The sequence below is a fragment of the Rhineura floridana genome, chromosome 3 (genome assembly GCF_030035675.1).
Source record: "Rhineura floridana isolate rRhiFlo1 chromosome 3, rRhiFlo1.hap2, whole genome shotgun sequence".
NCBI lineage: Eukaryota > Metazoa > Chordata > Lepidosauria > Squamata > Rhineuridae > Rhineura > Rhineura floridana.
This window is the reverse complement of record NC_084482.1, coordinates 133,481,814-133,509,052: the sequence shown is the minus strand read 5'-3', so window position 1 is coordinate 133,509,052 and position 27,239 is coordinate 133,481,814. Positions and strand designations below refer to the sequence as shown.

At 40.0% G+C, this 27,239-nt stretch overlaps 1 protein-coding gene across 5 annotated transcripts in view; it reads right to left on the bottom strand.

Moving 5' to 3' along the window:
* Positions 1-269: 269 nt before the first annotated feature.
* The window catches only part of NISCH (nischarin), a 62,360-nt gene continuing 35,390 nt past the window's right edge, over positions 270-27,239 (bottom strand). For 4 of the 5 annotated variants that reach the window (XM_061617977.1, XM_061617976.1, XM_061617978.1 and 1 more), the window contains 12 exons: positions 23,884-24,069; positions 19,299-19,427; positions 18,656-18,769; positions 17,309-17,417; positions 13,660-13,778; positions 12,114-12,169; positions 10,340-11,665; positions 8,871-9,045; positions 7,739-7,892; positions 6,217-6,345; positions 2,045-2,206; positions 270-1,669 (listed from right to left, as the gene is read on the bottom strand). In XM_061617977.1, the coding sequence (XP_061473961.1) occupies positions 1,041-1,669; positions 2,045-2,206; positions 6,217-6,345; positions 7,739-7,892; positions 8,871-9,045; positions 10,340-11,665; positions 12,114-12,169; positions 13,660-13,778; positions 17,309-17,417; positions 18,656-18,769; positions 19,299-19,427; positions 23,884-24,069 (3,288 nt within the window). In that variant the 3' untranslated portion in view covers positions 270-1,040. Of the gene's footprint in view, positions 1,670-2,044; positions 2,207-6,216; positions 6,346-7,738; positions 7,893-8,870; positions 9,046-10,339; positions 11,666-12,113; positions 12,170-13,659; positions 13,779-17,300; positions 17,418-18,655; positions 18,770-19,298; positions 19,428-23,883; positions 24,070-27,239 lie in introns of those variants that run through there. The other variant, XM_061617980.1, reaches the window with a different exon arrangement.

Here is a 27,239-nt window from a genome sequence, read left to right as displayed (position 1 = left end):
TATCCCGCCCTTCCTCCCAGTAGGAGCCCTTGCACATTCGTTTTTATTGTGTATACCACATAGATAAAATGATCACACTGGTTCAGGTTGTTTTATAAAAGCTTCCTCTGGAATGAAATGCCCATTACTTGATATGATGTTCTCTTTAGGTTTTCTTTTTTCCTTTGAAGCTTCCTACATAAAGCTGAAGGTTTATTAGAAAGATAAATGTACCACTGACCTGCATGTGACTGAAGGACATGGAAAATAGAACCAAAGTCAGAAACACGTCAGTGTCAAATTTTAGTTTAATTGTAGTGAGAAACTTGGCAACAGTAACACAGTGCTCTGAACTATGTGCCCTATTATTGGCTGGCAACAGAGTAGTTATTGTCAATCCTGGCCAATCTTTGTCTGTGATGATGAAGTGAAATTGGTAACTTTCCCCAACTATTAAAAAGTGCCCATCATAAGTAAAAGCAACTTTCAATTATGGATGAATTCTGCCTTTATGTTCATGATTACCAAACAAACATAAATTTGAGACATCATAAAAAGACAATGTAAAAATTATCATCAGAAGGATGATTAAATAATTGTTAGCAGCATACATCTTGTACAAAGAACACTGCACTTTGACATAGCATGAGCATCTTTTGTTAACATTATTTACATAGTTTGTATAGAATAGCAAGATTGATATATATGTACAAAAAACAGTGGAAACATAACAGCCCTAATGAAAGTATGCCAAGTATTGACTCCTTTTGTTCCATACAGTTGCCTGGGATGCTTAATAGGGAATCTTGAAGATGTACTGTTACATAAAAATATAGAAAACTCCAGTTTTAATATTTTAGCAGATTTGTTGTACTATTAAAACTTCTTCAATGCACAAGGAATATAACAGTAACATACAGGTAACACACAATGCCACATTATGTTGCTGTGAAGAGAATGCTGATTGCTGCTTAATTCAAGCATTACTGTGCTTTAAGTCAATCTTCAGCCTGATCTCTTAGTTCTGCAACAGCTAAAATATCTGAAAATAAAAAATAAAACTACCCAGTGAGCTCCAAAGGAAGCTCTCGACCACATAAGATCTCCCACTGCCTAGCAAGCAGAGAGATTAGTTTCTCACGGCTTTCTGGACTTGGGATAAAGACACACCACAGGACCTCTTGACTGCTGTTGCTTTCCTGGGTAATCTGCCCTTTAGGAAAACTGAGAACGTTGCCAAAGTGATCAAGAGTCAGGTTCTGCATGAGATCTTGATTCTGAATGTCATCAAAAACAAACGTGAGAGCCTGAGGATATGTCTGATAGCCCATGAGCACTCGATCTAAATCACGAATCCTTCTTCCATCTGCAAGCTGATACTTGTCTTTCTTTGGCGGTTCCTTAGCAAATTCAGGAAGTGGATAACTGATGTAATCCTCATTGAAAAGAAACAAATCTGAGCTGGTTAAAATCAGTGTTTTAGGTTGAAGTAAACTGTTGGATTGAGTAATCCCTTCTGTAGCATTCACTTGAAATGCTAACACATAGAGAAGTATATTCAGAGACTGGAAGTTAATCACATTGTTCATCTTCTCTGCTACTAGAAAGGCAAGGTCCCCAATTTCTTCTTCATTGGGATATATAAACTTCACTCTGCTAGAGTGAATCAGTTCATAATTCTCCATTTTCCCTGCAAGCATAAATACACACGACTTACACTTTGCATTCATTAAAATGTTTTTACTGAGGGAGCAACTAAAAATTAGCCTTAAAACTCACACATTGTTTTTAATCTGTAAAATTAACAGCAGGCTGTCAAATTAAAACTTGACCTGATAAGAGCATTCTTTGCCAAAGATCAGGATAGCAGAGAACCAGATGTCACTGATTCAACACCCACTCAATGAGTTCACATTATTGGCCAAAGAAAGAGCTAAACACTGCATTTTCTTTAAAAGGTAACGAACAAATTAAATATGTTTAACAATATTAAAAATATAACAGAACAATATGGTGATATACATTTATTGATCCTATTACATAAAATGTTTCCAAATAATTTTACCTGTATTTTTCTTTCCAAATTCAGAGTAGAAGTCCTTATCCACTGGCTCTGGTGATGGTGTTCTTGCCAGTAGTGAAAGTACTGCCATAAGGTGCTGAATAAAGGCATGAGTACTATAACTGTCTCTGGTTAGACAAGTTAATATATGTTCAGCTGAATGTCCTGGAAAGGAGACAGAATTAAAGTCGTGTCTAGTCCTGTTACACTTTTGCAGCAGCTTTTCAACAGATTGCATTTTTTAAAATAAAGTTTGTATGAAACTTTTACATAACAAGCATAATTCATATACATAAACCATGAATTGGTAAAAAAAAGCTTAAGGTAAAACAACTAGTTTGCAATGTTTATAGCACATGTGTTCTGGTTATAACACACAAGTGGAAACAACAGCACATGTGCCATAAATGACACAAATCTGAAATTTCCAATATTCTACCAAGGAACTCTGTACTGCCAATATAGTCTAAGTCCAGGAATTTAGAACACAAATTGGGCCTATTTTTTTTCCTGCTTGTCAGCGCCTTCATGTCCAGTGGGCCATATTTTAGATTTTTATTAGCAGAGTTTGCCTTCTTCCCTTTTAAACACTCACTACACTAACCCTCTGATGAGCGCTGCATCACTGTATCAACAATACTAAAACAATTTCTTTGAAACCCACAGCATTAGTGGATAGACATTTCTAATAAAACTAGACATTATCGGTGAGCATAAAATGCACCAGTGCTTCAAAACATGCACAATTTTAGCTATGCTTATGCTACACTAATGCCATGCACACTATAAATAAATACCACTAATAGAGTAAACAAGACTTTAAAAAGTAGTTACGATAAACTGGAGAATACTAATGTTGACAATGAACTACATGAGAAAGTATTGTTTATAAAGCAGTATCATGCACATGGTACTTTATAGAAATTTATTTTTTTATTTACTTAATTATCTGATTTATATCCCACCCTTCCTCCCAGTAGGAGCCCAGGGCAGCAAACAAAAGCACTAAAACACTAAAACATCATAAAAACAGAATTTAAAATATATTAAAACAAAACATCTTTAAAACATTTTTTAAAAGCTTTAAAAACATCTTAAAAAGTTTAAAAAATCTATTTTTTTAAAAAAGGTTTAAGAACATATTAAAAAGCAATTCTAACACAGACGCAGACTGGGATAAGGTCTCAACTTAAAAGGCTTGTTGAAAGAGGAAGTCTTCAGCAGGTGCCAAAAAGATAACAGAGATGGCGCCTGTCTAATATTTAAGGAGGGGAGGAAATGAACCCAGACTGGAATGGGTCAAGATAATCTGTTTCATCCAAGAGTAGCTGCAACTGCTGCGCCACAACCCTCTCAATCACCTTCCCGAAGAAGGGAGTATTTGCGACCGGTTGGCAATTGTCGCAAACCAATGAGTCCAGAGTGGGCTTTTTCAGGAGCGTTCGGATCACCACCTCTTTCACCACTCCCTCCCGCAACAATGTGTTGACCACACCCTGGATCCACTCAGTCAAACCTCCTTGGCAAGCTTTAATAAGCCAAGAAGGGCAAGGGTTGAGAGGACACGATGCTGGCCCTATCATCGCAAGCACCTTGTCCATGTCATCAGGCTGCATCAACTGAAACAGTTCCCAAGAAGTTGCAGCAGACGTTGCACTGGACACCTCACTGGGGACTAAAGCAGATACGGAGGCAAGCAACCTTACCCTCAAAGTGCCTTGTAAACAATTCACAATGGGCCTCCAGAGGATTTAAAACTCCATTTCCTGGAGTTGATGTCAATAGACCCCTGACAATACAGAAAAGCTCCACTGGATGGCTACTTGAGGATGTGATGCTAGCAGAGAAGTGGGCGTTCTTCCCCACCCTCACTGACATGCAGTAGGTGTGGTTATGGTTTTTTACTCGTTCCTGATCAGCCTTACAGCACACCTTGCGCCATTTGCACTCTAGCAGTTGTCCAGCCTGTTTCACTGCCCTCAGCTAACTGGCGTACCAAGGTGCAAACCAGGCTCCACAATGCCAGAGAGGGTGCTTGAGGGCAACTGTGTTAAGAGCCTGATGAGCCTCGTTATTCCACAGCGTTCAACAGGGTCACCTGTTCCACCTACTGGGAACTCCCCCAGGGCATTCAGGAATCCTGTGGATTCCATTAGTCTCCGGGGGCAGACCATCTTAAACTGTCCACCACCCCTGCAGGAGGACCGGAGCCATAAGTCTAAACTCCATTCTGTCTCCCATGCTTTTTAACATTTATAGGAAACCACCGGGAGAAGTCATCCGGAGATTTCGAGTGCAATGTCATCAATATGCTGATGACACTCAACTCTATGTCTCCCTTTCATCTGATGGCAAGGTGGGACTGGTCGTCCTAAACCTGTGCCTGGAGGCTGTGAAGGGTGGATGTGGGCGAACAAACTGAAACTTATTCCAGACAAGACGGAAGTGTTGCTGGCTATGGGAAAAACTGCCCCAGGAATAGGGTTGCAACCTGTTCTGGATGGGGTTGCACTCCCCTTGAAAGAGCAGGTCTGCAGTCTGGGAGTTCTTCTGGATCCTGCCCTGCTGCTGGAATATCAGGTGGCTGCCAGGGGTGCTTTTGGCCATCCCAAAATGGTCTACCAGCTGCATCCGTTCCTGGAAGCAGCTGACTTGGCCACAGTGACAAATGCACTGGTGACATTGAGGCTTTATTACTGTAACGCACTGTACGTGGGGCTACCTTTGAAAACGATTTGGAAATCGTTGGTTCAAAATGCAGCAGCCAGAATGTTATGCTCCCTGTGCCGTGCTCCAGTTATCACCCCTGTGCTATATTGACTCCACTGGCTCCCAATTTGTTTCCGAGCCCAATCTACAGTGCTGGTTTTGACCTTTAAAGCCCTAAATGGCCTTGGACCAGTGTACTTATGGGACTGCTTACGTCCATATGTTCCTAGTATGGATTTAAGATCATCTACCGCTGGTCTCCTCTGTGTGCCTGGAATGAAAGAAGTTAGATTGACAGGCACGCGGGAGAGAGCCTTTTCAATCGTGGCTCCCAGACTTTGGAATTCCCTGCCCCAAGAAGCCCGCTTTGCTCCCTCCCTGATGGTTTTCCGGAAACTTGTAAAAACTATTTTGTTCTGGAGAGCCTTTGGTTGGGACTGACGGGTCAGCCTGACACTGTTTTAAGTTTTTTATCTTTTATTTTTATTTTTTAAGTTCTTTTATTCTCACTTTCTTATATGTGTATGAACATATATACATGTATGTACGTTTGTATGTGTATGCATAATGCATTTTATGTATTTTAATAGTGTTTTATGCATTTTAATTTACTGTAATGTTTTGTGTTTTTATTGTGTGTTTTATTATATATGTGTGAAATTTTATTGTAGCCGCCCTGAGTGCCCTATTGTAGGGTAGAAGGGCGGGATAGAAATATTTTAAATATTTTTTTTTAAATAAACTTCAACAGGAAGTGGTCTGACCATGGCAATGGGGTGACATCCACCCCCCTTCTGCAGACTACCCCTTCCTCCATCTGGAGCAAAAAACAAGTCAAGGGTGTACCCTGCCCTATGTGTCAAGCCGGTGACAACTTGAGACAGCCCCATGGTTGTCATGGAGGCCATGAAGTCCCGAGCCAGAACACTAGAGGCAGCCTCAGCATGGACATTGAAATCACCCAGGACTATCGTTCTGGGCTCCTCCAACACCACAGCTGAGACGGCCTCCGCCAGTTCAATCAGAGAAGCTGCCAGGCAGCAGGGTGGACGGTACATCAGCAGCAACCCTAGTTTACTGTCTCCTCGGCCCAACACCAGATGCAGCCAGCTCCAAGACAGAGTGGTTTCCTGGTGACAGAGATGGAAGTTCTGTAGACCACAGCAGCCCCTCCCCCCCTCCCTGCAGCCTGTGCTGGTGTTGCACCGAGTATCCAGATGGGCAAAGCTGGGTCAGATCAACTCCTGCCAGCTCACCCACCCAGGTCTTGGTAATGCACACCAAATCGGCACCTTCATCCACAATCAAATCGTGGATGACTGTGGTCTTCTTGTGTACCGATCTGGCATTCAGCAACACCATACATGCCAGTGGGTACAGCAGATGAGCAACGAGGAACTTATGTTCTCAGTTAGATGGGGAGATGGGAACAGAAAGGGGGAAGACAAAGGTAACATATTATTTACCAGCAAGTCGGAAATACTGATCAAAAAGTCCAACGTTCACTGAGCGCAGATCATTTAATTTTAGAACCAAGCAGCAAGAGAGGTGGAAAGAACCAAATTCATAGTCCAAGTGTTCTTTGTTCCAAAAATCTATTGAATTGAGGATAAACAGTGTTTCAGAAAATTGGTATTTTTTTGGAAAGGAATTTGATGATTATCTTAAGATCTCAGAAGGATCACTATTCATCATAGCATTCTAGAAAAAAAATTAAATAACCTCCTACTAAAAGTGAAACTACATATCACCTTGGCAAAAATGGGTTTTCTACCCATGCTTGCTGAGATTGTGCATGCATTCACTCCTGCTAAGGAAGAATTAGTAGGCAAGAGGGATGCTTAATTATCTCCCCACTGACCCAAAATTGCAGACCCCTCCCCACTTATATTTTGCCTTGGCAGCTGGTTGAGAGGGGGAAATATGTGAATATGGCCTTGTGGGAAGGGTTATGTTGAGAATTTACAGGCGGACAGAGTTAAGAACTATATTCACTAATAGGGAAAAAAAACCTTGAGGTTTAAGAACGTACCTATAGCCAACAGATATTTCTATCAAACTTTAAAAAGTGGGGAAATTGGGCAGCTATAGTGAATGCACCAGGGGAGCAGGAGACCTGACCTCCTCTCTGAAATATTGTACTGCCCTACAAATTGGTCAAAATGCAAACACAATTTGGGTTGGCTTTTCACAGTCCAATGCACTTCCTGCGTAACTTGGAAGAATTTGGTAATATGCGTGCCTCTGGTGCATTCACTATAGCTGGCCAATTCCCTTGCTTTTTAAAGTTTGATAGAAACATCTGTAGTCTTCCACCCAAATTTAAACTAAAACTGTCCCTGACTACATCCACACCAGACATTTACTCCACTTTAAAAAGTCAAGGCTTCCCACAAAGAATCCTGGGAAGTGTAGTTTGTGAAGGTTGCTGAGAGTTTTGTAAGATTTTGTTTTGAAATGAGCTTATGGGAAGCATCAGAATGGCTTGGGGGATATTTTCAATTTAACATTGCGGAATGTGAAAAATCCACGCTGGCTATAGTATACAGCCACTCTCGTGGCTGCATAATTTCTGTCTGCCAATTCTTTTTTGCCAATGCTTTCTCACTCTTTCATTAGTGTTACAAGGAAAACACAGGGTTTCCAAATCTCTGTGTGTCATAGCATGTAGTTCCATTCTAAGAGTGGCCTTAAATAATTATTTAACACTGAAAAAAGGTAATCATTACCTTTTGGTATCTTCTAAATCCAGTACCTTTTTTGCACTGCTGCAAAATCACAGCACAAACACATTATTGGGGAGGGGGTCCTTCCAAAGGACACCATTAATTTATTTCCTTAGTGGAAATGGTTCATCACACACTGAAGGCAAGGAACAGAGACTATAGACCTTGCAATGTTGCAAATCCTCTGTTCTGATCTAAAACAACTTTATCACTTCTTCTTCCACACATTATTAGATGCTAAGGATTATATATTCTGCCTTACCTAAATTGTGTTCATTAGAATGAGTCAAAGAATCATCCAACAAGAAGTAAATAGCTTTAGTTGAGAGTAGTACACAAGCTGTCACTTCCATATCAGGAACTTTATAAAGCAGAACAGATGACCACATGAGATGCCTCAGCTCTTCATTTTCCACCTAGAATATTGACAGGACAATTAATCAACTGTTTTAAGTGTTTGGATGGACTTTCTCCAGATTGGTTAGAAAGGACTCACATTTTGTAACTGCTTTGCATGACGTTCATATTCAATTGCTAGAAAATAGAGCTAAATTCTGAAAACACATACGTGCCTGTTTGCCATTAGAAATGTCCCTTATCTATATAACAAAACTGAGGACTGATGGTGTAAAGCATTTTCCTATCGTTTGTAGTTTGGTTTTGATTACTGTTATGAGATACTCTTTGCATCCAGAGTTTTACAATTAGACTGAAGAGTGTCCTTGTTTTCAGACTTTTTAAGTTACCAGGGTGTGTCTTAGTCAACATGCCTATCAAAATTCAGTTCTCTCACTGTTGGTGGAAGCACAATGACAATTTTGATGCTGTTATGAGTCACTGAACCCAAATTGCCCTATAAATGATAATTATGAAGTATTCACAACTATTGAGAAAGTTTGTTCTTCAAAATGTAAGTTGTAAATATATCTTATTGCCCTCAGGGAAGTTTTTGGTGTTGTCTATCCTGTCTTACACTTACAAGATCTGAACAGGGTGGTTCACGACAGATGCTGTTGGAGGTCGCCGATTCATAGGGTTGCGTAAGTTGTGACTGACTTGAAGGCACATAACAATCCTGTCTTACTTGATTTTAGGCCAATAAAAAACTCAATCTATTGCAGTACCACCTTATAGTAATAACAAAAGTAACACTGGAAACTATCAGAGCTATTGCCATCCTCCTCCTTCTCGCACAAAAACACTATTATGCAAGATGGCTTTTTTAAAAAATGCATCTTGAACATGTTTTGCTTATGAAAATTCATGTCACAATAAATTTGTTAGCCTTGAAGGCATCAGAGGACTGTTTGTGAACTTCTGAAAAAGACTAACATGGCTAGTCTTCTGGAACCTCTACCACCAGGAACGTCTCTTCCTTGCATATTGTACAATACCTCAGCAATGCTGCTGTGGAAAAATTCCATAATGGATTTTCCCTTTAGCCCAGCCACATACTGAAGAGATGAAGAGACTGGAAGGTGCACAGGTATCTGGTTCTCTTCAGTAATTTTCTGCATCAGAAAGTCAGATGGATACAGGGATGAGAATGGCAAATGAGGCTTGCATAAGCTGGGAACAAAGAGAGATGAATATACACTGTCAGAAGTTAAACCTAAATAAATGAAGTAGAAACGTAGGCCACACAATTTCATGTGGCCTTACAGGATCATAGAACCAGAGTTGGAAGGGATCTTGGTGGCTATCTAGTCCAATCTTGTGCTACAAAAATACCTAAAGTGAAAGAGAGCCCACCACCTCCTACAGTAGCCTGTCCCACTGTCAGAGTTCTTGCTGTTAGGAACTCTTCCCCTAATGTTTAGCCAAAATCTGCTTCCCTACAATTTCCACCTGTTGGTAACAGTTCTTCCTCCTGTTGCAACACAGTACAAGTCTGTTCGTCCGTCCATCCGTCCCTCCCTCTCCCTCTCCCTCTCCCTCGTATCTGTATACCGCCCCATAGCCGAAGCTCTCTGGGCGGTTTACACTAACTAAAACATTAAAAACAAATATACAAGTTTAAAACAAATCTTTTAAAAACAATTTAAAACACACTTTAAAAAATTTAAAACAATTAAAAAAAATACCCTTTGGGTATTTGGAGATCAGTATTATGAGCAGTGAGATCCAGTTGCTAAAAAAACTGAACAAGCCACAAACCCACCCCTAAATCCATCTCTCTTGGCCTCTTGCACCTTTGTTAACTCCCTTTGTAGGCCTGACTATACATACCTGAATGAATTATGCAATTTTAAGACCCTTATGCATCTTAAGTTCTTTACTTATTAGAACTCTCCCCCAAATCTATAGTTCCTTCATAATACATTGTACAGCATGTTATAAACTACAAGAATCAAAAAGGTTATCAAACTGGCAATTTACAAAATACTTGTTCAATTCACTGAAAGTCTTGTCACTAGCAAGAAACCTTTCTAGCTGTTTTCAGAAGTTCATCTTATATACGATTAGAATTGCACAAGGGGGGGGAATGCAGCAAAATACATTGGCCCTGCCCCCTCCGTCATGTTCCTGTCAATCAGCTATGTAGCTCTTTACATGTTGGAGGGCAAACTGCAGTGATCATACTTGATCAGGCTCCCTGCATGATTTAGAACCTTCACCTTTCACTTTCTAATTCAAGTAGGGAATCTACATGAGTAGACAAACCTCCATACAGCAGAAGTTCACCTCTTGATGTATAGAAGAGCATGGAGCTGAACAACAACAAAATGGCAGAGAAGGCAGGGCCGGCAGGCTTGTCCCTGTTCTCCCTTAGTGCAATTATAACCACCTGTTGGTAAATTTCTGAGAAAGCTAGAATCATAGCCATGTTTTGACAAGTGACTTTCATAAAACACGTCCTCACCTTGCAGTCTGACCATGCCTCTTGGAGTCCCAGAGAGCATTTCTTACAGGTTCTATGTTGCTGGAAGCTTTGAAAATAATTATAGTTTTGATATCTTGCAGAAGTGTCCTCAAAAGACCATAGACGCGTAGAAAATGGAATTTTTCATGAGGTAGGACAAATACTGCTGTGACAAATCTGTAGCCAATGAGCAATTCCAGCACATGCCCATCTGAAAATGAACCTTCTTGCTGAATGGAATGACTGGTGGGGTGCAAAAGAACAGAAGCCAGTGGAATCCTGCTCAGCTTGAATATGCTCCTTGCATTCTCAGAGTCTGTATATTTACCTGGCAGTACATTAAAGTCAACTTGAACTATATGTAGGTGTTGGGATGTCAGAAATATCCAACAGGGATGGAACATATAGTGGCCCTCTTTGGCAGATTTATTAAATAGTGAATAAAGTGCAGAACCACCAACAGGTTTAGAAGAAGTTTTGCCATCATGGGCCAATTCTGGCTGACACAAGACTTTCTGAGCATTAGCTTTATTATGGTAGAAGAGGTATGCAGGGAAGCAACCTTTTATTTCTGTGTTTTCAGATGAAATATGATAAAATCCCATTAGCTGGTAGACAAATTCTTGCAAACTTGCTTTGCCACAGTACAGTAAAGAACTTGTTAAAGCAGGCATACAGCACTGAGAGCGAGGCATATGTAAACAGGAATAGAAATCTTGCAGATTCTGAGAGTCCGAAACAACATACAAGCAGATATCACCATTATTTACGTTGAGTGTCAAACATATTTCTGGTATTAAAAAGCCAAATTCTGTCAGGTCAGAATACGGAAAGCACAGTGCTAATTTCAAGGCAGAAAGAGTATGCTGGCAGTTTCCTTTGGGATCTTGTGGAATTTCAAATACAGCTACCACATTACTGGTCAAAACCAAACAGGAAGCAAACTGCTTGAGTCCTTTATGAACCTGAATACAAAAGCTCCAGAGAACTTTAACTATGTCATCCTGTTCTGTTTTTGTGCTGTCAGAAGCTATCTGCACAGTATGTGATGTAGGAGTGAACTCAAACACATTGTCTCCTTCATGAAGTCCCATTTCAAAATAGCCATCTTCAGTATCTGCAACTCTGCAATCACTCAAAAGGTTCCCTGTGTTTTGAGTTTCCACTGAGAAAGAGGGTGCACTTTTCACAGCCTCTGCTATCAAAGCAGACAGGTGTTGCACAAAATCCTGATTTGTGGCAGTGTACGACATACAAGTGAAAGGCAAGATGACAGTATTAAAAGAGTCAGGCAAGGCATCAGGTTCTTCTTTTGAATGGTCCAAGCTTTATTAAAAAAGAAAAAAATATATTAATCCAATTTAAAACACAGTCATCCTATTTCCAAGTTTCACTCTGGTTTCTCTTTATTAATCAAATATTTAAACCACATAGTATATTTAAGGAGGTCATGCCATATGAGATAAAAGTAAACAATTGCTTCACAATAGGGCAGGTATGCATCCTCAGCTGGTCCTTACATGCCATTTGAAGCCTGTGCACAGCCTATCTTGATCTCCATTTGCCCTGCCTCCCTTCTGGGGAGCTACTTCCTGCACATTCTGTTTCACATTTCTGCATTAAATGAGAAGTACAGGGAAATCCCAGGCTCCCCCTTAGTCTTTACAAGGTTATTTTTCCTCTCTTTAAGAAGATCTCTGGTAGCTACATGTTTTGAATGCATGTCAATGTTCAACAGGTAGAAGTGGAAATCAAAATAAAACATCAATCTCACCACATTTGATGGGCGTTTTCATATTTGTTAGAAGAGTCCAACTGAGAAGCAGGTACCTTAAAAGAGAAGGGTATCAGGATACATAAGTCATACTTTGACACATTTGTCAAATGCCCTGGTACTGCATAGCTGAAGGGCACCACCCTCTGGCATCAGTCACAGGATTAAGGGCCGGGGGGGGGCTACTCCTCCTGCCTCCTAGGAATAATGGCAAGAGGGAAAGCAAACTGGCCGCATGCACTGTGGAGAGGGAGCAGCTGTAGGGAGCTTGCTTTGACCCTCCTTGCTAGAAAGACCACTGATAAGAACTTTGCAACTAAGTAGTAGGGCATCTTTGTTCCTCCCTCGTTATCCCATTTCCTGTGTGTTGTGTCTTTTAGACTATAAAACCAAATTACTGATTGCTCTAATTTGCTCTGGGAGCCTTTTGAAACTTGAAAAGCAGGATAAAAAGTTGTTAAACAAACGCACAAAAGATATGATTACTTTCTAGTAAAATGTGGGCCTAGTCACATAAACCAGCTAAAATATGGACTATAATCCATTTAACTTTAAAATTACTTTGTATATCTAAGAATGTTTAGCAGGCACTACTCAGCTAACTAAAGTAGCTAGTGCTAGCTCTGGATAGTGCTTCTGTCCCTTTAAAAATAGAATGTCATTATAGACTTGGCTCTTACTTTGGTGCAACACTGTAAGTAAGTGATGGGGAACATCCAACCCGCAAGCCGAATTAGGCCCTCCAGGCTTCCCCAGTTGGCACAAGATACTGTTCTGGTCAAGCCACATCCTCTTGTCCTATGCCTGACATCAAATGTGACAGCCAAGGGGATCTGCAGACATTGCTGACTAGCCAATCAGCGCCACTTGCAAAACCCTGTGCAAAGTTTCATGCGATGTGCTTTGTAAGCAATGATTTGCTGATCTTTGTGGCTTGCATAATGTTCTGTGGGTCTTGGCAAGCCCTGATGTTTATCTGATCATTTGCACAGGAACTTGCAGTCATTGCGACACCAGGTTACTGAGAGGTGTGTGATCCCAGCCACCAGCCAAACTTTGCCTATGAAAGTGAGGGAGATGGGATCTTGCCCTCTGGGCAGATGCAGTTCCCCCATCCTTGCAGAAAGCAGAAGCCATCTCTGCTGCATTTCTCCTGCTATACAGTGAACATAGTAGATTTACTTGGATCAGGAGTTGAAACCAAACCTCAGGAAGAGAAAAAAAAGGTGTTCCTAAAAAAGAAAATGAGCTATGGCATAATTTCCTCATGTCATTTTTCATCTGTGTTTCCCCCCCTACATCAATATAGTTACAAGTTCACTAGAACAGAAAGACTGTCCAGCATATGAAAAACTATTTGAAACATTTTCCCACTGAAGCCTTCTTAAGAGATCTTATTCCACTGCTCCAGACTTGGCATTCAGGTGAATGTTCTGACATGGCAGTGAGCTATAGACTGAAATATGTTAGGATGCTGCAAATACAAAAGCCACCCCCCAAAAAAACAAAAAATGACCCAGGACACCATTCACTTAAATGCCATTACCTGATTTCTGCTTCCCAGGTCTGGTGTTTCAGAGCATCTCTGAGTAACTGTATGGCTTGCAGGAGTCAAACTACTTGATGAGAAACTGCTGGCTATCACTGTTTTTCTACAAGTTATTTCTAGAACAGAAAAAAAATCTCTTAAACACCACTGGTACTAAAACAAGCAAATGCAGTCTGAAATATACCAAACAGTATTAACTTTCACATGGGCTGACAATGTGCTCTAAGAAAGAAAATGCAGTGTATTTCATATATATTTTTATACAATGTCATCCCATGCTTGAGGTTACTTGGGCACAGGTTATATATAATAAACATTAGAAAAAAGCACATCCATCAACTAGCATATCTATCTGACATACTGATAATGTAATAGTTATTGAATACTCAGGTTTGTGAGAAGTTAGATATCTATCACTTCCCCATCCAGGCTGCAGCATTTATGCTCAATGGAAGCATATGATCTGCACATGTACACAGAGCTGCATGTTCCACTGAAATAAGAGGGCAGCAAATGTCTTGTGCACAGCTGGAATGGGTGAAATTGAGGTGCAGATTATTACTGATTAAGCCATTTAAAGAATTTCATGTCATTCAGTACAGAACTAGGGAAGCATCTGGTTGTCCATGGCATGCATCCTTTTCCCGGCTGCATATATGGCTCCACATGTGGAGTTCTCCACCTCTGGCTCCCCCACCGACTTCAGTAGCTATCCCAGGATCAGACAGCCACACTCACACGGGGGTTGTGAGTGGAGATCTGCACTCATGGGAGGAATTTATGCACCTAGTAGCATACAAAAAGGACTAACTGAACATTTGCCTCTTTCTTTGCTCCACTCTATAAACTGAAATCCTCCAAAACCTCAACCACTCAAGACAAGAATAATTGCTTAAAATTAGAAGTCAGATATAAATACTTTTAGCTGTCAATATTTTTACAGTAATCATAGCTGTATGATCATACAAAATGTTCCTAGAGCAAGACTGTGCTTACTCAGAAGTAAATCCAAATGATTTCAGTGGGAAGTGGTAGCTTAAGACTACTGTCTTAAGTATAATACTATATATGTTTACTCCAGAGCTTGGAAAAGTTACTTTTTAAACTACAGCTCCCATCAGCCCCAGCCAGCATGGCCACTGGATTGGGCTGATGGGAGTTGTAGTTCAAAAAAGTAACTTTTCCAAGCTCTGGTTTACTCAGAAGCAAGTTGTACTGTGTTCAGCGGGACTTCTTCCCTAGTAAATGTGTTTAGATTGCAGCCTAAAAGTATCATGGAATTTAGGTTCAGAATTTGTATTTCCTATTAATTTGCAACTAAAATGCACAGTCAGAATTTTAAAGGGTTTGAAAATATATTGTAACATTACACACTGGTAATTTCTTCAGAAGAATCCTAAAGTCTCTTTTCATTATGAAGAAAACTAATCTATTGAATTATGTTAGTAGCTGAGGAAGCTGAACAATTATTTGTGCTTTTCTGCTTCCTGTAAAACTATTTAAATCTTGGAACTCCCATTTTAAAAAAAACAATTTTCCATTGACAGGTGATATGATAAATACTTTATGGAAACAGATGGTGTCATAAAAACGTCAGCAGTTGTTGTTTAAGAAAATAAAATGGCAGAATACACATCCATCCTTGGAAGTTTCAATCTGTGAAAGACTGGTAAAAACAGGCATGTCTGTCCAGGTTTTGCTAAGTTAGATAAGGCTATTAAAATATTTTATTTCTGAGTAAGTGTCTTTTCGTCACTGTTTTAATTTTTTTTCTTCACCCTTGTATGTAAAAGCTAAAAGAGGCTGTCTATACAGCTGTTTCCATGCAGCAACAGGCCACTTACTGCCTTACATCAGGTCAGATTATTGGTCCGCCCAGCCAAATATGGTCAACTCACAATGGTTCTCCAGGATCTCAGGCAGGGGTCTTTCCCATCACCTGCTTTATATGACCATATGTAGCTACCTTATACTAAGTCAGACATTACTATTGTCTACATTGACTAGCCACAGCTCTCTGGTTTTCATGATAAGGCTTTTCCCAGCTCCACCTAGAGATACCAGGAGTAGATTCTGGGGCCTTCTGCATGCAAAGTAGGTACTCTACTGCTCAGCTATGACCTCTTCCCAATATACTGTATACAAAATGTGTATTTGTATCATCATTGGCATAACCTTGAATTCTGGTTATATTGATATTTGAAAAAGCACGTATAAAAACTAGCTACGTTAAAGAACAAATGCATATAATTGGGGGGAATGTCCCCTATGGATAGATGATAAAAAACAAAGATTAAAAAGTCAGGAGTAGCAACATAAAAGCATAACACTTAGGAAAGGCATCTAATAGATGAAACAAATTTCAACTTGCACAAATAATCAATAGTGCACTATCAAAACAATCCTAGCCTTTTCAAAGAAAATATTGCTGAGTCACGAGATTTGGCAGAGAAAACTGCAATCTCTTGTACCTTCTCAAACAAAGATCACATATTCTGGATATATCCAGCTTCCTACCAAAATCTTCTCAATGTTTGAAGAAAAATGGTTAAAAACCTCTATAAATATTTACTTGCTTGCAATACCCTATTTCACAGTTAACTTCTAGATTGGATTACTGTAATGCGCTCTACGTAGGGCTGCCCTTGAAGACTGTTCGGAAACTTCAGCTAGTGCAAAATGCGGCAGCCAGGCTGTTGACAAGGACCAATCGGTCTGCGCATATAACACCTGTCCTGGCTCGCTTGCACTGGCTACCCATTTGTTTCCGAGCTAGATTCAAGGTGCTGGTGTTGACCTATAAAGCCTTACACGGTGTGGGACCGCAATACCTTGTGGAACGCCTCTCCCGCTATGAACCTACCCGCTCACTTCGTTCAGTATCTAAGGCCCTCCTCTGGGTACCAACTCACCAGGCTGCCCGGAGGACTGTTACTAGAACTAGGGCCTTTTCTGTGGTGGTCCCCGAATTATGGAACAGCTTACCGGAGGAAATACGCCTGGCGCCTACGGTTCTTTCTTTTAGGCGCCAGGTTAAGACCTGGCTGTACTCCCAGGCATTTTAATGTTCAATGTTTTATGTTTAATGTTTTAGTTTAATGTGTTCCTTTCTGTTACTGATTTTATTCTATATTGTATTTTAATCTCGTTTTGTACACCGCCCAGAGAGCTATTAGCTATGGGCGGTCTAGAAACGAAAATAAATAAATAAAATAAATAAAATAAAAGCAATTTACTAGAGCAATGCTCATTTTTGCTGCATATGCAGTGAGCTTGTTATAAATAATACTGACAAGAGGTTGGCACATCAGCAACACAAATAGCACAATTTAAACCCATGCGTACAGTGATGCTCTATATTAACTTTTTCAGCTCTTCACTCTGTTAACCGTTTTTCTATGGCAACTGTTCCAAGCTACTCTACTGCACTAAGCTTGACTTGAAGTGGGCAGGGATCATCAGAGCTCCTTCCTTGCTATTTTACTAGGACCTTTAACGGACCACCGGCAGAGAGCTATGGGCTGATATTTGATCCTTTGCCTTTGTGCTGATGTTGCCAAATGCAGAGAAATTCATGTATATCAATGCAGCCTAAAAAGGCAGAACCAAAAGGCCCAGCCCAGCAGCATGATACATACATGATTACCTTGACTGGAGCTGACAGGACGAGGCAGAGAAGAAGAAGGAGGTTGTACAGAAAGAGAAGAACAGTTTGATTTTGAGCTGGCAGCAGAAAGCTTGGAATCTTCAGTAATCTGAGAAAGAGAAAAGGAAGGGCTAGGAACAAAGGTTACAAAGCATCCCTATCCTGAATGAAAACAAGGACAGATTTATTAGCAAAAAGTGTTTTTGTGCACACTGACGTAGGGCTGTTTTGAAATGATCTAATGTTTTATCACATAGCTTCTTTGGCAGGATATGGGATATTGGCAATACTGCACTATCAGTATTTCAATTTATCTTAACCGGTCAGACATATAAACATAAATAAATTATCCATCCTTCAATGGATTAATTTACTTCAGCACCAAAAAGAAAACACTGAGAGTCTTGGGAAAACATGCCCAAAGTAAACCAATAACTGACTTTTTAAAATTCCGTAACTGTTGCTTTCTATGAGTCTATCCAACATTACTTATACTCAGAGGAGACCCACTGAAATCGAGACTTGTTACTTAAGTCCATCAGTTTCAATGGGTCTATACTGAGTAGGATGGATATCACCCTATATATTTATTTTTGAACTGTAATATAAAAGGTGTCAAATGGTAGTATGCTGGTGTTAACAGAAAGTAGCTTTCACACATTTCTTCTGCTTACACAATATAGAAGAACAGAGACCACAGCCATGATGCACAGGCAGGATCAATCATTCTTAGGGTTTTAAATACTTACCATTAAACAAATAATTAAACATGAAAAAGCCTGCACACTCTACATGTACACTTCCTAGAGATTTACATCCTATTGGAAGATTTTTGATACCTATTGTTCATTTTTTTTTACATATTTTATTTTTTTTAAACCACCTTCATCTACACAGATCACAGGGTTATTCCTGAGCCATTCAGGGCTTCACAGACCAACATAAGCAGTTTAAATCAGGCCCAGTAACATATAGGCAGCCACAGAAGCTCCCAGAGAATCACTGTTCTATGATTCCTCCATCTAGGGAGACCACAGAGCAATCTCACTTTAGCATTCTGCAACAGCTACAGCTTAAAGATAGCCTTTAGGAGCAGCTTCATGTAGGACACAATGCAACAATGCCAAACCATGATTTTGTGTTATGAGTTAAAACAATTCATTGTGAATGTCAACAATGGGGGAGGGGAAAGGTCTTCGCTAAAAGGAAATCCCACTATAATCCACAAAGAAATGCCTTCAAATAGACCATGGCTTCTAAATAATTTGATGGATCAACTTGCCTTCTAGCTATAAGTTTAAAAACATGAACAAGGTTTAGTCATTCATCCACACATTTAAATCTCACCTTTTTATCAGAGTTATTCATTCTGTATTTTGCATCTTTTGCTTTTTGTATAGCCTTCAGCACTTCCACAGTGTCAAGTTCTTTCTCAGTAGTTACAGTATAATCCAAACAGAGCTGAAGAACACCAAGAAACAAACCATAATAAATCCCCAACAGAAGGACAAACTGAATCCCATTCCCTTACCCAATATTCATCAATGCAAGAGTTAAAACCTAGCATTTAGAACTAATGCACATATAGACAGACGTCTCAACTTAACATGGATGTTTAGCATGTGAACTTACTAAAACTGGCACAGCAACTTTTGAACATGCAGATCATTGGAATATCTAGCAGTACTTTCAATCCTGAGTCGTAACAGCTCTTCAAAGTCTCATGCACATCTTCTCCCCCCCCCCCAAGCTACTGGAAGGTACTTTTAACTTGAGATGCTGAGCACTGAACTTAAGACCTTCTTCATGAAAATCATGAGTTCTGCCCCCAAGCTAAGTCCCTTCCATATGATGTGGTCCTTGTCCATTTTATCAAGAACAAGTTCTATCACACTGCTTCTCACAGAAACGTGCTGTTTTCACATTTTATATTATATAAAAGTAAAATGTTGTAAGATAAGCCATCAAATAGAAGTCTGAAAAGTTTTACCTCTGAGGCTCTGTCCCCAAACTGAGCCAGTACTTTGGTCCTGTAATCAGGAATAATACTTAAAGGGTTGTTGGATAAAACAACCTTTTCCAAGCATGGAAGGCCTCCTATATTCTTTATTTCATCAATCTGAAAAACACAGGAATATAATTTTATTAGTATGTGAGGTGAAAGCTCCTCTTAAAATACTTGGAAGAAACAAATCAGCAGGAACAGATGGCATACCAATAGAGTTGCTACAAGCTACTGAGACTGAATCTGTCCAAATTTTTTGACAAAAATCTGTCAACAAATACGGAAAAGAAAACAACGGCCTACAGACTGGAAGCGTTCAATATACATCTCAATTCCAAACAAAGAGGATCCCAGGGAATGCAGTAATTATTGAACTATAGCCTTAAAATTCCATGCAAGTAAAGTAATGCGCGCAAGATTCTACAACAAAGGCTCTTACCATATATGGAGTGAGAAATGCCAGATGTCCAAGATGGATTTAGAAAGGGAAGAGATCATATTCCAAACATATGTTGGATAATGGAACGGACCAAGGAATTTCAGAAGAAAATAACCCTGTTCTGTGCTTACAGCAAGGCCTTTGACTGTGTAGATCATGAAAAACTATGGAATGCATTAAAAAAATGGGGGTGCCACAGCATCTGATTGTCCTGATGTGCAACCTATACTCTAGAAAGAGGCTACTATAAGGACAGAATATGGAGAGACTGATTGGTTCCCAATAGAAAAGGGTGTGAGACAGGGGTGTATTTTATCACCCTATTTGTTTAATCTACACACAGAATATGTCATATGGAAAGTGGGATTGGACCAAGATGAAGGAGGCGTGAAAATTGGAGGGACAAATATCAATAATTTAAGATATGCAGACGATACCATACTGCTAGCAGAAATCAGTAATGATGTGAAACGACTGCTGATGAAAGTTAAAGAGGAAAGCACAAAAGCAGGACTACAGCTGAAAGTCAGGCAGACTAAAGTAATGACAACAGAAGATTTATATAACTTTGAAGTTGACAACGACATTGAACTTATCAAGGATAATCAATACCTTGGTGCAGAGCTTAACCAAAATGGAGACAATAATCAAGAAATCAGAAGAAGGCTAGGACTGGGGAGGGCAGCTATGAGAGAACGAGAAAAGGTCCTCAAATGCCAAGATGCATCATTGAACATTAGTCAGGATCATACAGACCATGGTATTCCCAATCTCTATGTATGGATGTGAAAGTTGGACAGTGAAAAAAGCAGAAAAGAGAAAAACCAACTCATTTGAAATGTGGTGTTGGAGGAGAGCTTTGTGCATACCATGGACTGAGAAAAAGACAAATAATTGGGTCATAGAACAAATTAAACCAGAACTATCATTAGAAGCTAAAACGATGAAGCTGGTTATCATACTTTGGACACATCATGAGAAGACGTGATTCACTAGAAAAGACAATAATGCTGGGAAATACAGAAGGGAGTAGAAAAAGAGGAAGACCAAACAAGAGATGGATTGATTCCATAAAGGAAGCCACAGACCTGAACTTACAAGATCTGAACAGGGTGGTTTATAATAGGTGCTACTGGAGGCAGGCCCGCCCTTAGCATGTGCGGCGCCCGGGGCAAAAGCATAATTGCCCCCCCCACATTCTTTCTCTCTATATATTATATATATATATATTGAAATAGAGAGAGATTTTATTTACGAATATATGTAATTCTAATATTTAATTTACATATGAGGCTAACAACCTATTAAATACAAATATAATTACCTTCACTTCAGGGAATAGGCCTCTAGTCAACCTGTTCTATATCCATTTGTCCACTGGTCTTTTGACATCTGTCTTCCCTTTGTCGATATCTGCTAGATATGGCAGTCTATTTCTAGGCATATTTTCCCATTTTTATCTTCCTAACTGAACCTGGCAACCCTAATCTCATCAATATTCAGTCATGATGCTTACTCCCTAATGTACCTTGGTAGAGTTGTGGCTATTCCATAGCCTGATCCTTTGTAGTTTTTCTTTGGGAGTAAGTTTCCTAGTTCAACCATGGGGCTTTGCTTGTAGGTAAATGTGTCCTTAGGGTTGTGTGGGTTTACACAAGAGTAATCTCACTGAGCACATAGGCTTCTTGCAGCTTTTCAACTAGACCTTTGTTTATTCAGGAGTAAGGGTGCAATCCTAATTCAATTTACCTGGGAGTAAGCACCTTTGAATTCTGTAGGACTTACTTCTGAGTAGATGTAGTTAGGGTTGCACTGTAATGCCTGCCTGCACATTGACACTAGCTTGCCTGCCTGCTCACTCACTCAATAGGGCCACAATCCAGTACACACTTACCTGGGATTAAGTCCCATTGAACACAACAGAGCTTACTTCTGAGTAGACATGTATTGGATTGCAGCCTGGGTCACTTACCTTCCCACCATTTGCCCATAATGCTTGCTTAGAAGAACAACCATTCAGTTAAACAGGACTTACTCCAAATTAAGTGGGTTTAGGACAGCAGCAAAGAACTGCTGTCTGTGTTAATTTCTAAGGGTACTGAAACTTTTTCAGATTTATTTTCTGTACATTATATTAGGTAAGTTGACACAATGAGAGGGCAGATAGACAGGTATTTGTGAGAGAGGAAAAGGAAGGCTTCCATTGAAGGTGATAAGAAAAGAAAAAAATACAGAAAAGGGAGAGAAAAGTCAATTCTCCAGGTAAGGAGAACCTTTGTTAACCTTACATTAATAAGCAAATCCTAAGCATGTCTACTCAGAAGTGAGGACAATTTGTTTTGATGGAATTGACTGTCATGTAAGAGTGCACAGGACTGCAACTTTAACATTTCAGTGTTGATTTAGAGTGAAAATAGCTTAGTGGCTTTTTTTAAAAAGAATGGTAAAATGGTAGTTTTGAACCAAAATTAAAAGGAGGAAAATAATAACCCCTCTCCCCATCTTTTGAACTTCGAGAGGGAGGAGAGAAATAAAGTAAATATGAATGGAGGGCAGTGGAATCGGGGGGGGGAAGGGGACGCCATGGCACAGTTGTTGACTGAAGGAGGGGAAAGAATTGCATTGCCCTTACACGCGCACACAAGGATGAGGGCTCCTTACCTAGGACGCGCCGCTCCTGCTCCTCGTTGGGTGAGTGAAGTTTGGGGAGGTAACCCAGCCTAAAGCGAACCTTTTCGCCTTGTCAACGGTCTAGAGCGGAGTCAGTAGCAGCGACTAACGAGCACAGGTCTACTTGGCAATGGCAACAACAAACCACCACAAGAAGACCCGGGCCGGCCTCTTAAGGTGGAACTCAGCACCGCCAGAGCAATGGGGAAGAGCGGCGGCCACGCAAGGCAATGGGCGGGTCTGCGTCACTAGCTTGCCTTACCCTGTCGTGGAGTCAGCGGCGTCGCAACGCCCAAGGACCGCGACACCACCTCCCCGGCTGCCAAGCACAGATCGCCAAGCGTGGGGCCCCCCCAAAGTGTGGGGCCCGGGGCAAGTACCCCGCTTCCCGGTGCCTAGGGGCGGTACTGACTGGAGGTCACTGATTCATAGGGCCGCCATAAGTCATAATCGACTTGAAGGCATATAACAACAAACAAGATTTCTTACTTGCCCTTTACCATAAGGTCTCAGGGTAGGCTACAATAATAACATATACAACTATTAAATGAATAAAACAGTTACAACCATAAAACAAGAAAAGTGTAAACACAATTAAAAACAATTCCATATATAAAAATACAAACATTTAAAAACAATTCCATATGTAAAAGCAGTTAAAATGGTTCTAATACAGATGCAGTCTGGGGTAAAGATCTCCACTTAAAAGGCTTGTTGAAAGAGGAAGGTCTTCAGCAGGTGCCAAAAATACAATGGGGGGTAATTTCAAAGGATAGGTGCCACCACATGAAAGGCCTGATTCCTGTATCATATAGAATGATAATACAGTATGTGCAGGAAGCTCTCTCCGATAGGGTGCAGTGATCAGTTGGATATATAAGGGGTCAGATTTTTTAGGTGAGTTTCTTTTCTTCATTTTATTACTATTTTCTTTATAGTAATGGAATACAGACTGTAGTTCTATAATTATTTATTAAAAACATTATTATGTGATAAGAACTAATTAGAATAAATCTTCTTGTTTTGCATCTCTTAAGCCAGATCTAGATTACCCGCCCCCCAGATTTGTACCCCAGAGTAGAAATTTATGACTGTCAGGGGCTAGGTAGATTGGAAGAATGAGTGGAAATGGGACTGAAGACTTCATCCTGACAAGCTGAGCTTTATAATAGATGGAAGGTTCATATTTTGAATTTATTTGCCACATAATAAGGTTTGGAACTTCGCTTTTATTTAAAAAGGGAAGCCAAGATGGTCAGGATTCTAAGGGAATGAACAGGAATCAGATTACGTAATTTGCAATATGAGGCCATGCTGATTTCTAGATGCTCAAAATAGTTCCACATATTGCTAATAGTCAACTTTTTCCACTCAATAAGACCAAGACTGAAATCCTAAACACATGGAACACAGTGGAATTTACTTCTAAATGAACATGTATACAATTGTGCTGCATAATACCTGGTCCAGTTTGTTGTAGCTAAGATCCAGGTTGACTAAGGAGTAGAGTTTGTTGAGGCCATACAGTCTTTCCAGATGATTTCCTGCTAAATTCAAAGTTTTGATGTTCCCAACTTTGGTATGAATACCTTCTAATGTTGCAAGTTTATTGTAGGACAGGTCCAGATGAATGAGGTTGTATAGATGCTACAACAGAACACAAAAGCAGATTGCATATTAATTTAATAATATTTATGCCATACATCTTATTGACACCCTGAGGCAGCCTTTCCCAACCAGTGTGCCTCCAGATGTTGTTGGACCACAACTCACATCTTCCTGACCATTGGCAATGCTGGATGAGGCTCATGGGAGTTATGGTCCAACAACATCTGGAGGCACACTGGTTGGAAAAAGCTGCGGGCCTGAGGCTTTACAAAATTGCATTTTATACATAGCAATTAAGGGGAAAATCCTATATACAGACCTTAAGCATTACTAATATACAGTGCCTTGCAAAACTACTCAGACCCCTGATATATTACTGAATTACAAATGGTACATTGTAATTTCGTTCTGTATGATATTTTATTTTGAAACACTGAAACTCTAAATCAGTTATTGTAAGGTGACACTGGTTTTATGTTGGGAAATGTTTGTAAGAAATATAAAAAACTGAAACATGTTGCTTGCATAAGTATTCAACCTCTATGCTATGGAAGCTCCCAGTTTACACAGATGAAAGAAATTGCCCTATCGAGGACACAGTTACTTTACCATTGGCCTCCACCTGTGAACCATTAAAGTTGCTGTCACATTGGTCAGGATAAAAACCCCACTGTTGAAGGGTCATTGGTCAGGCTGTGGATCTGAAGGAAAATGAAGACCAAAGAGCATTCTACAGAAGTGAGAGATAATGTAATACAAATGCATAGATGAGGAAAAGGGTACAAAATAATATCCCAGTGTTTGGATATCCCAGTGAGCACAGTTGGATTAATAATCAGGGAAGTGGAAGCTGCATCACACCACCCGCACTGTCAAGAAAAGGCCGCCCCTCAAAACTCAGCACTCGAACAAGAAGACTTGTGAGAGTAGCCACAGAGAGGCCAACAATCACTTTGAAGGAGCTACTGAGTACAGTGGCTGGGAATGGAGTAATGGTGCACCAGTCAACGATATTGCATAACACTGGCCTGTATGGGAGGGTGGCAAGAAAAACGCCGTTACTCAAAAACTACCATCTGAAACCACATCTGGAGTTTGCCAAAAAGCATGGGAGTGCCCCAGCTACGATGTGGGAAAAGGTTTTGTGGTCAGATGAGACCAAGATAGAGCTTTTTGGCCAACACTCAAAGCGCTATGTGTGGTGCAAACCTAACATTGCCCATGCCTCAAGACACACCATCCCTACAGTGGCGGTGGCATCACGCTGTGGGGATGCTTCTCTTGTTAAAATCGAAGGAATAATGGATGGAGCAAAATACAGGGAAATACTGCAAGAGAACCAGCTTCAGTCCACTAAAAAACTGAAGCTTGGGAGGAAATTCACTTTTCAGCAGGACAATGATCCCAAGCACAAGGCCAAAGCAACACTGGAGTGGCTCAAGAACAAAAAGGTGAATGTCCTACAGTGGCCCAGTCAAATCCTGATCTCAATCCCATTGAGAATCTGTGGCGCTCTTTGAAAATTGCAGTCCACGAGCGACGTCCAACCAACCTGAATGACCTGGAGTGAATCTGCCAAGAAGAATGGGCCAAAATCCCTCCGACACAGTGTGCAAAGCTGGTACATACACACCCCAAAAGACTTAAAGCTGTTACTGCAGCAAAAGGTGGCTCTACCAAATATTAATGTGTTGGCTGAATGCAAGCAACATGTTTCAGTTTTTTATGTTTTTTTACAAACATTTCCCAACATAAAACCAATGTCACCTTACAATAATTGATTTTGAGTTTCAGTGTTTCAAAATAAAATATCATACAGAATGAAATTACAATGTACCATTTGTAATTCAGTAGTATCAGAGCACTGGTCAGGGATCTGAGTACCTTTGCAAGGCACTGTAAGTACCACAATGCTTAATTCTAAAACTGCACTTTGGTCTCTTGAGTCCCTATATAACACTGATCCAACCATCTAGTTCACCTCCTACTAATGTACAAAAGGCCCACTGTTCACTAATATTGCTCTTTATTTAATCAAGACGTTTTTTAAAAGTTCATCTAAAAGGGCTATGTAGAAATGTATTTCAACAAAATTACCATGTTGCTAACTTTGCCTCAATATTAATTATGATCACATCTCTAGACTGTTTCAATGCACTGATTGGTGCCTGACAACTCTCCCTTTTCCCCCATTTATTTAACAAAAAATTATTTGATTGTAAAAACCTCTAAGGCCATTGTAGGTAAGCCTTTTCAGGTCCTTTCTATTTGTTTTGGAGAGCCATTGTGTAGTGGTTAGTGTTGGACTACAACCTGGGAGACCAGGGTTCGAATCCCTACACAACCATGAAGCTCACTGGGTGACCTTGGGCCAGTCACTGCCTCTCAGCCTCAGAGGAAGGCAATGGTATGCCACCTCTGAATACTGCTTACCATGAAAACCTTACTCATAGGGTCACCATAAGTCGGAATCGACTTGAAGACATTACATTTCCAATTTGTTTTATGTAGTTGTGTCTAGGTCTTCCTGCCACTCAATTTTCCTTCAGTTGTACCTTGGACTAGCCCCACATTTCTTAGAATGCATCCTAACAGACTTGATCACTTCTTACTATGTCTCAAATTCCTGCAGTTTCCTTTCTATTATTTCACATAATCATTTTTAATATACATATAGAGTTATACTTCATATGAATCTTTAATATTTTTCAAGGGTAAGCTTTACTCTACCTATTTTCTACTCTTGATGTTCAGCCCTTTTATTGTGCTTCTCAGATGCTTAAATTCTTTTAAAAACATATGTTATGGAAACAACAATATTTTTAACAGATCCTCTTTACAGAGTTCAAATTCAGAACTATTTTATAATGGTAAACATGGAAACATAACCCAAACACTTAGAGAAGGACCAAAAGCATGGACTTTAAGATGCTGGATAAGTGTAGTAATTTATTTTTAAAAAACCTTGCTAATCAAAAGATAGCTTAATATGGAGGTACACTGGTATTTTCTTTTTCTTGTGTGGTCTTGAAAAAACTGCCTGGTGTTCATTTTGGGGCTAACAATAATTGAGCAGGTTTACTAAAATCTTTTTTGTCACCTTTAAACGACAAATCAATTTGCTCATCATAATGACTTCCCATATCCTCTCCATCCATTACCAGTAAGGGCAGACAGAAAAGTACTTACATCTTCCTCTCATGCTAATT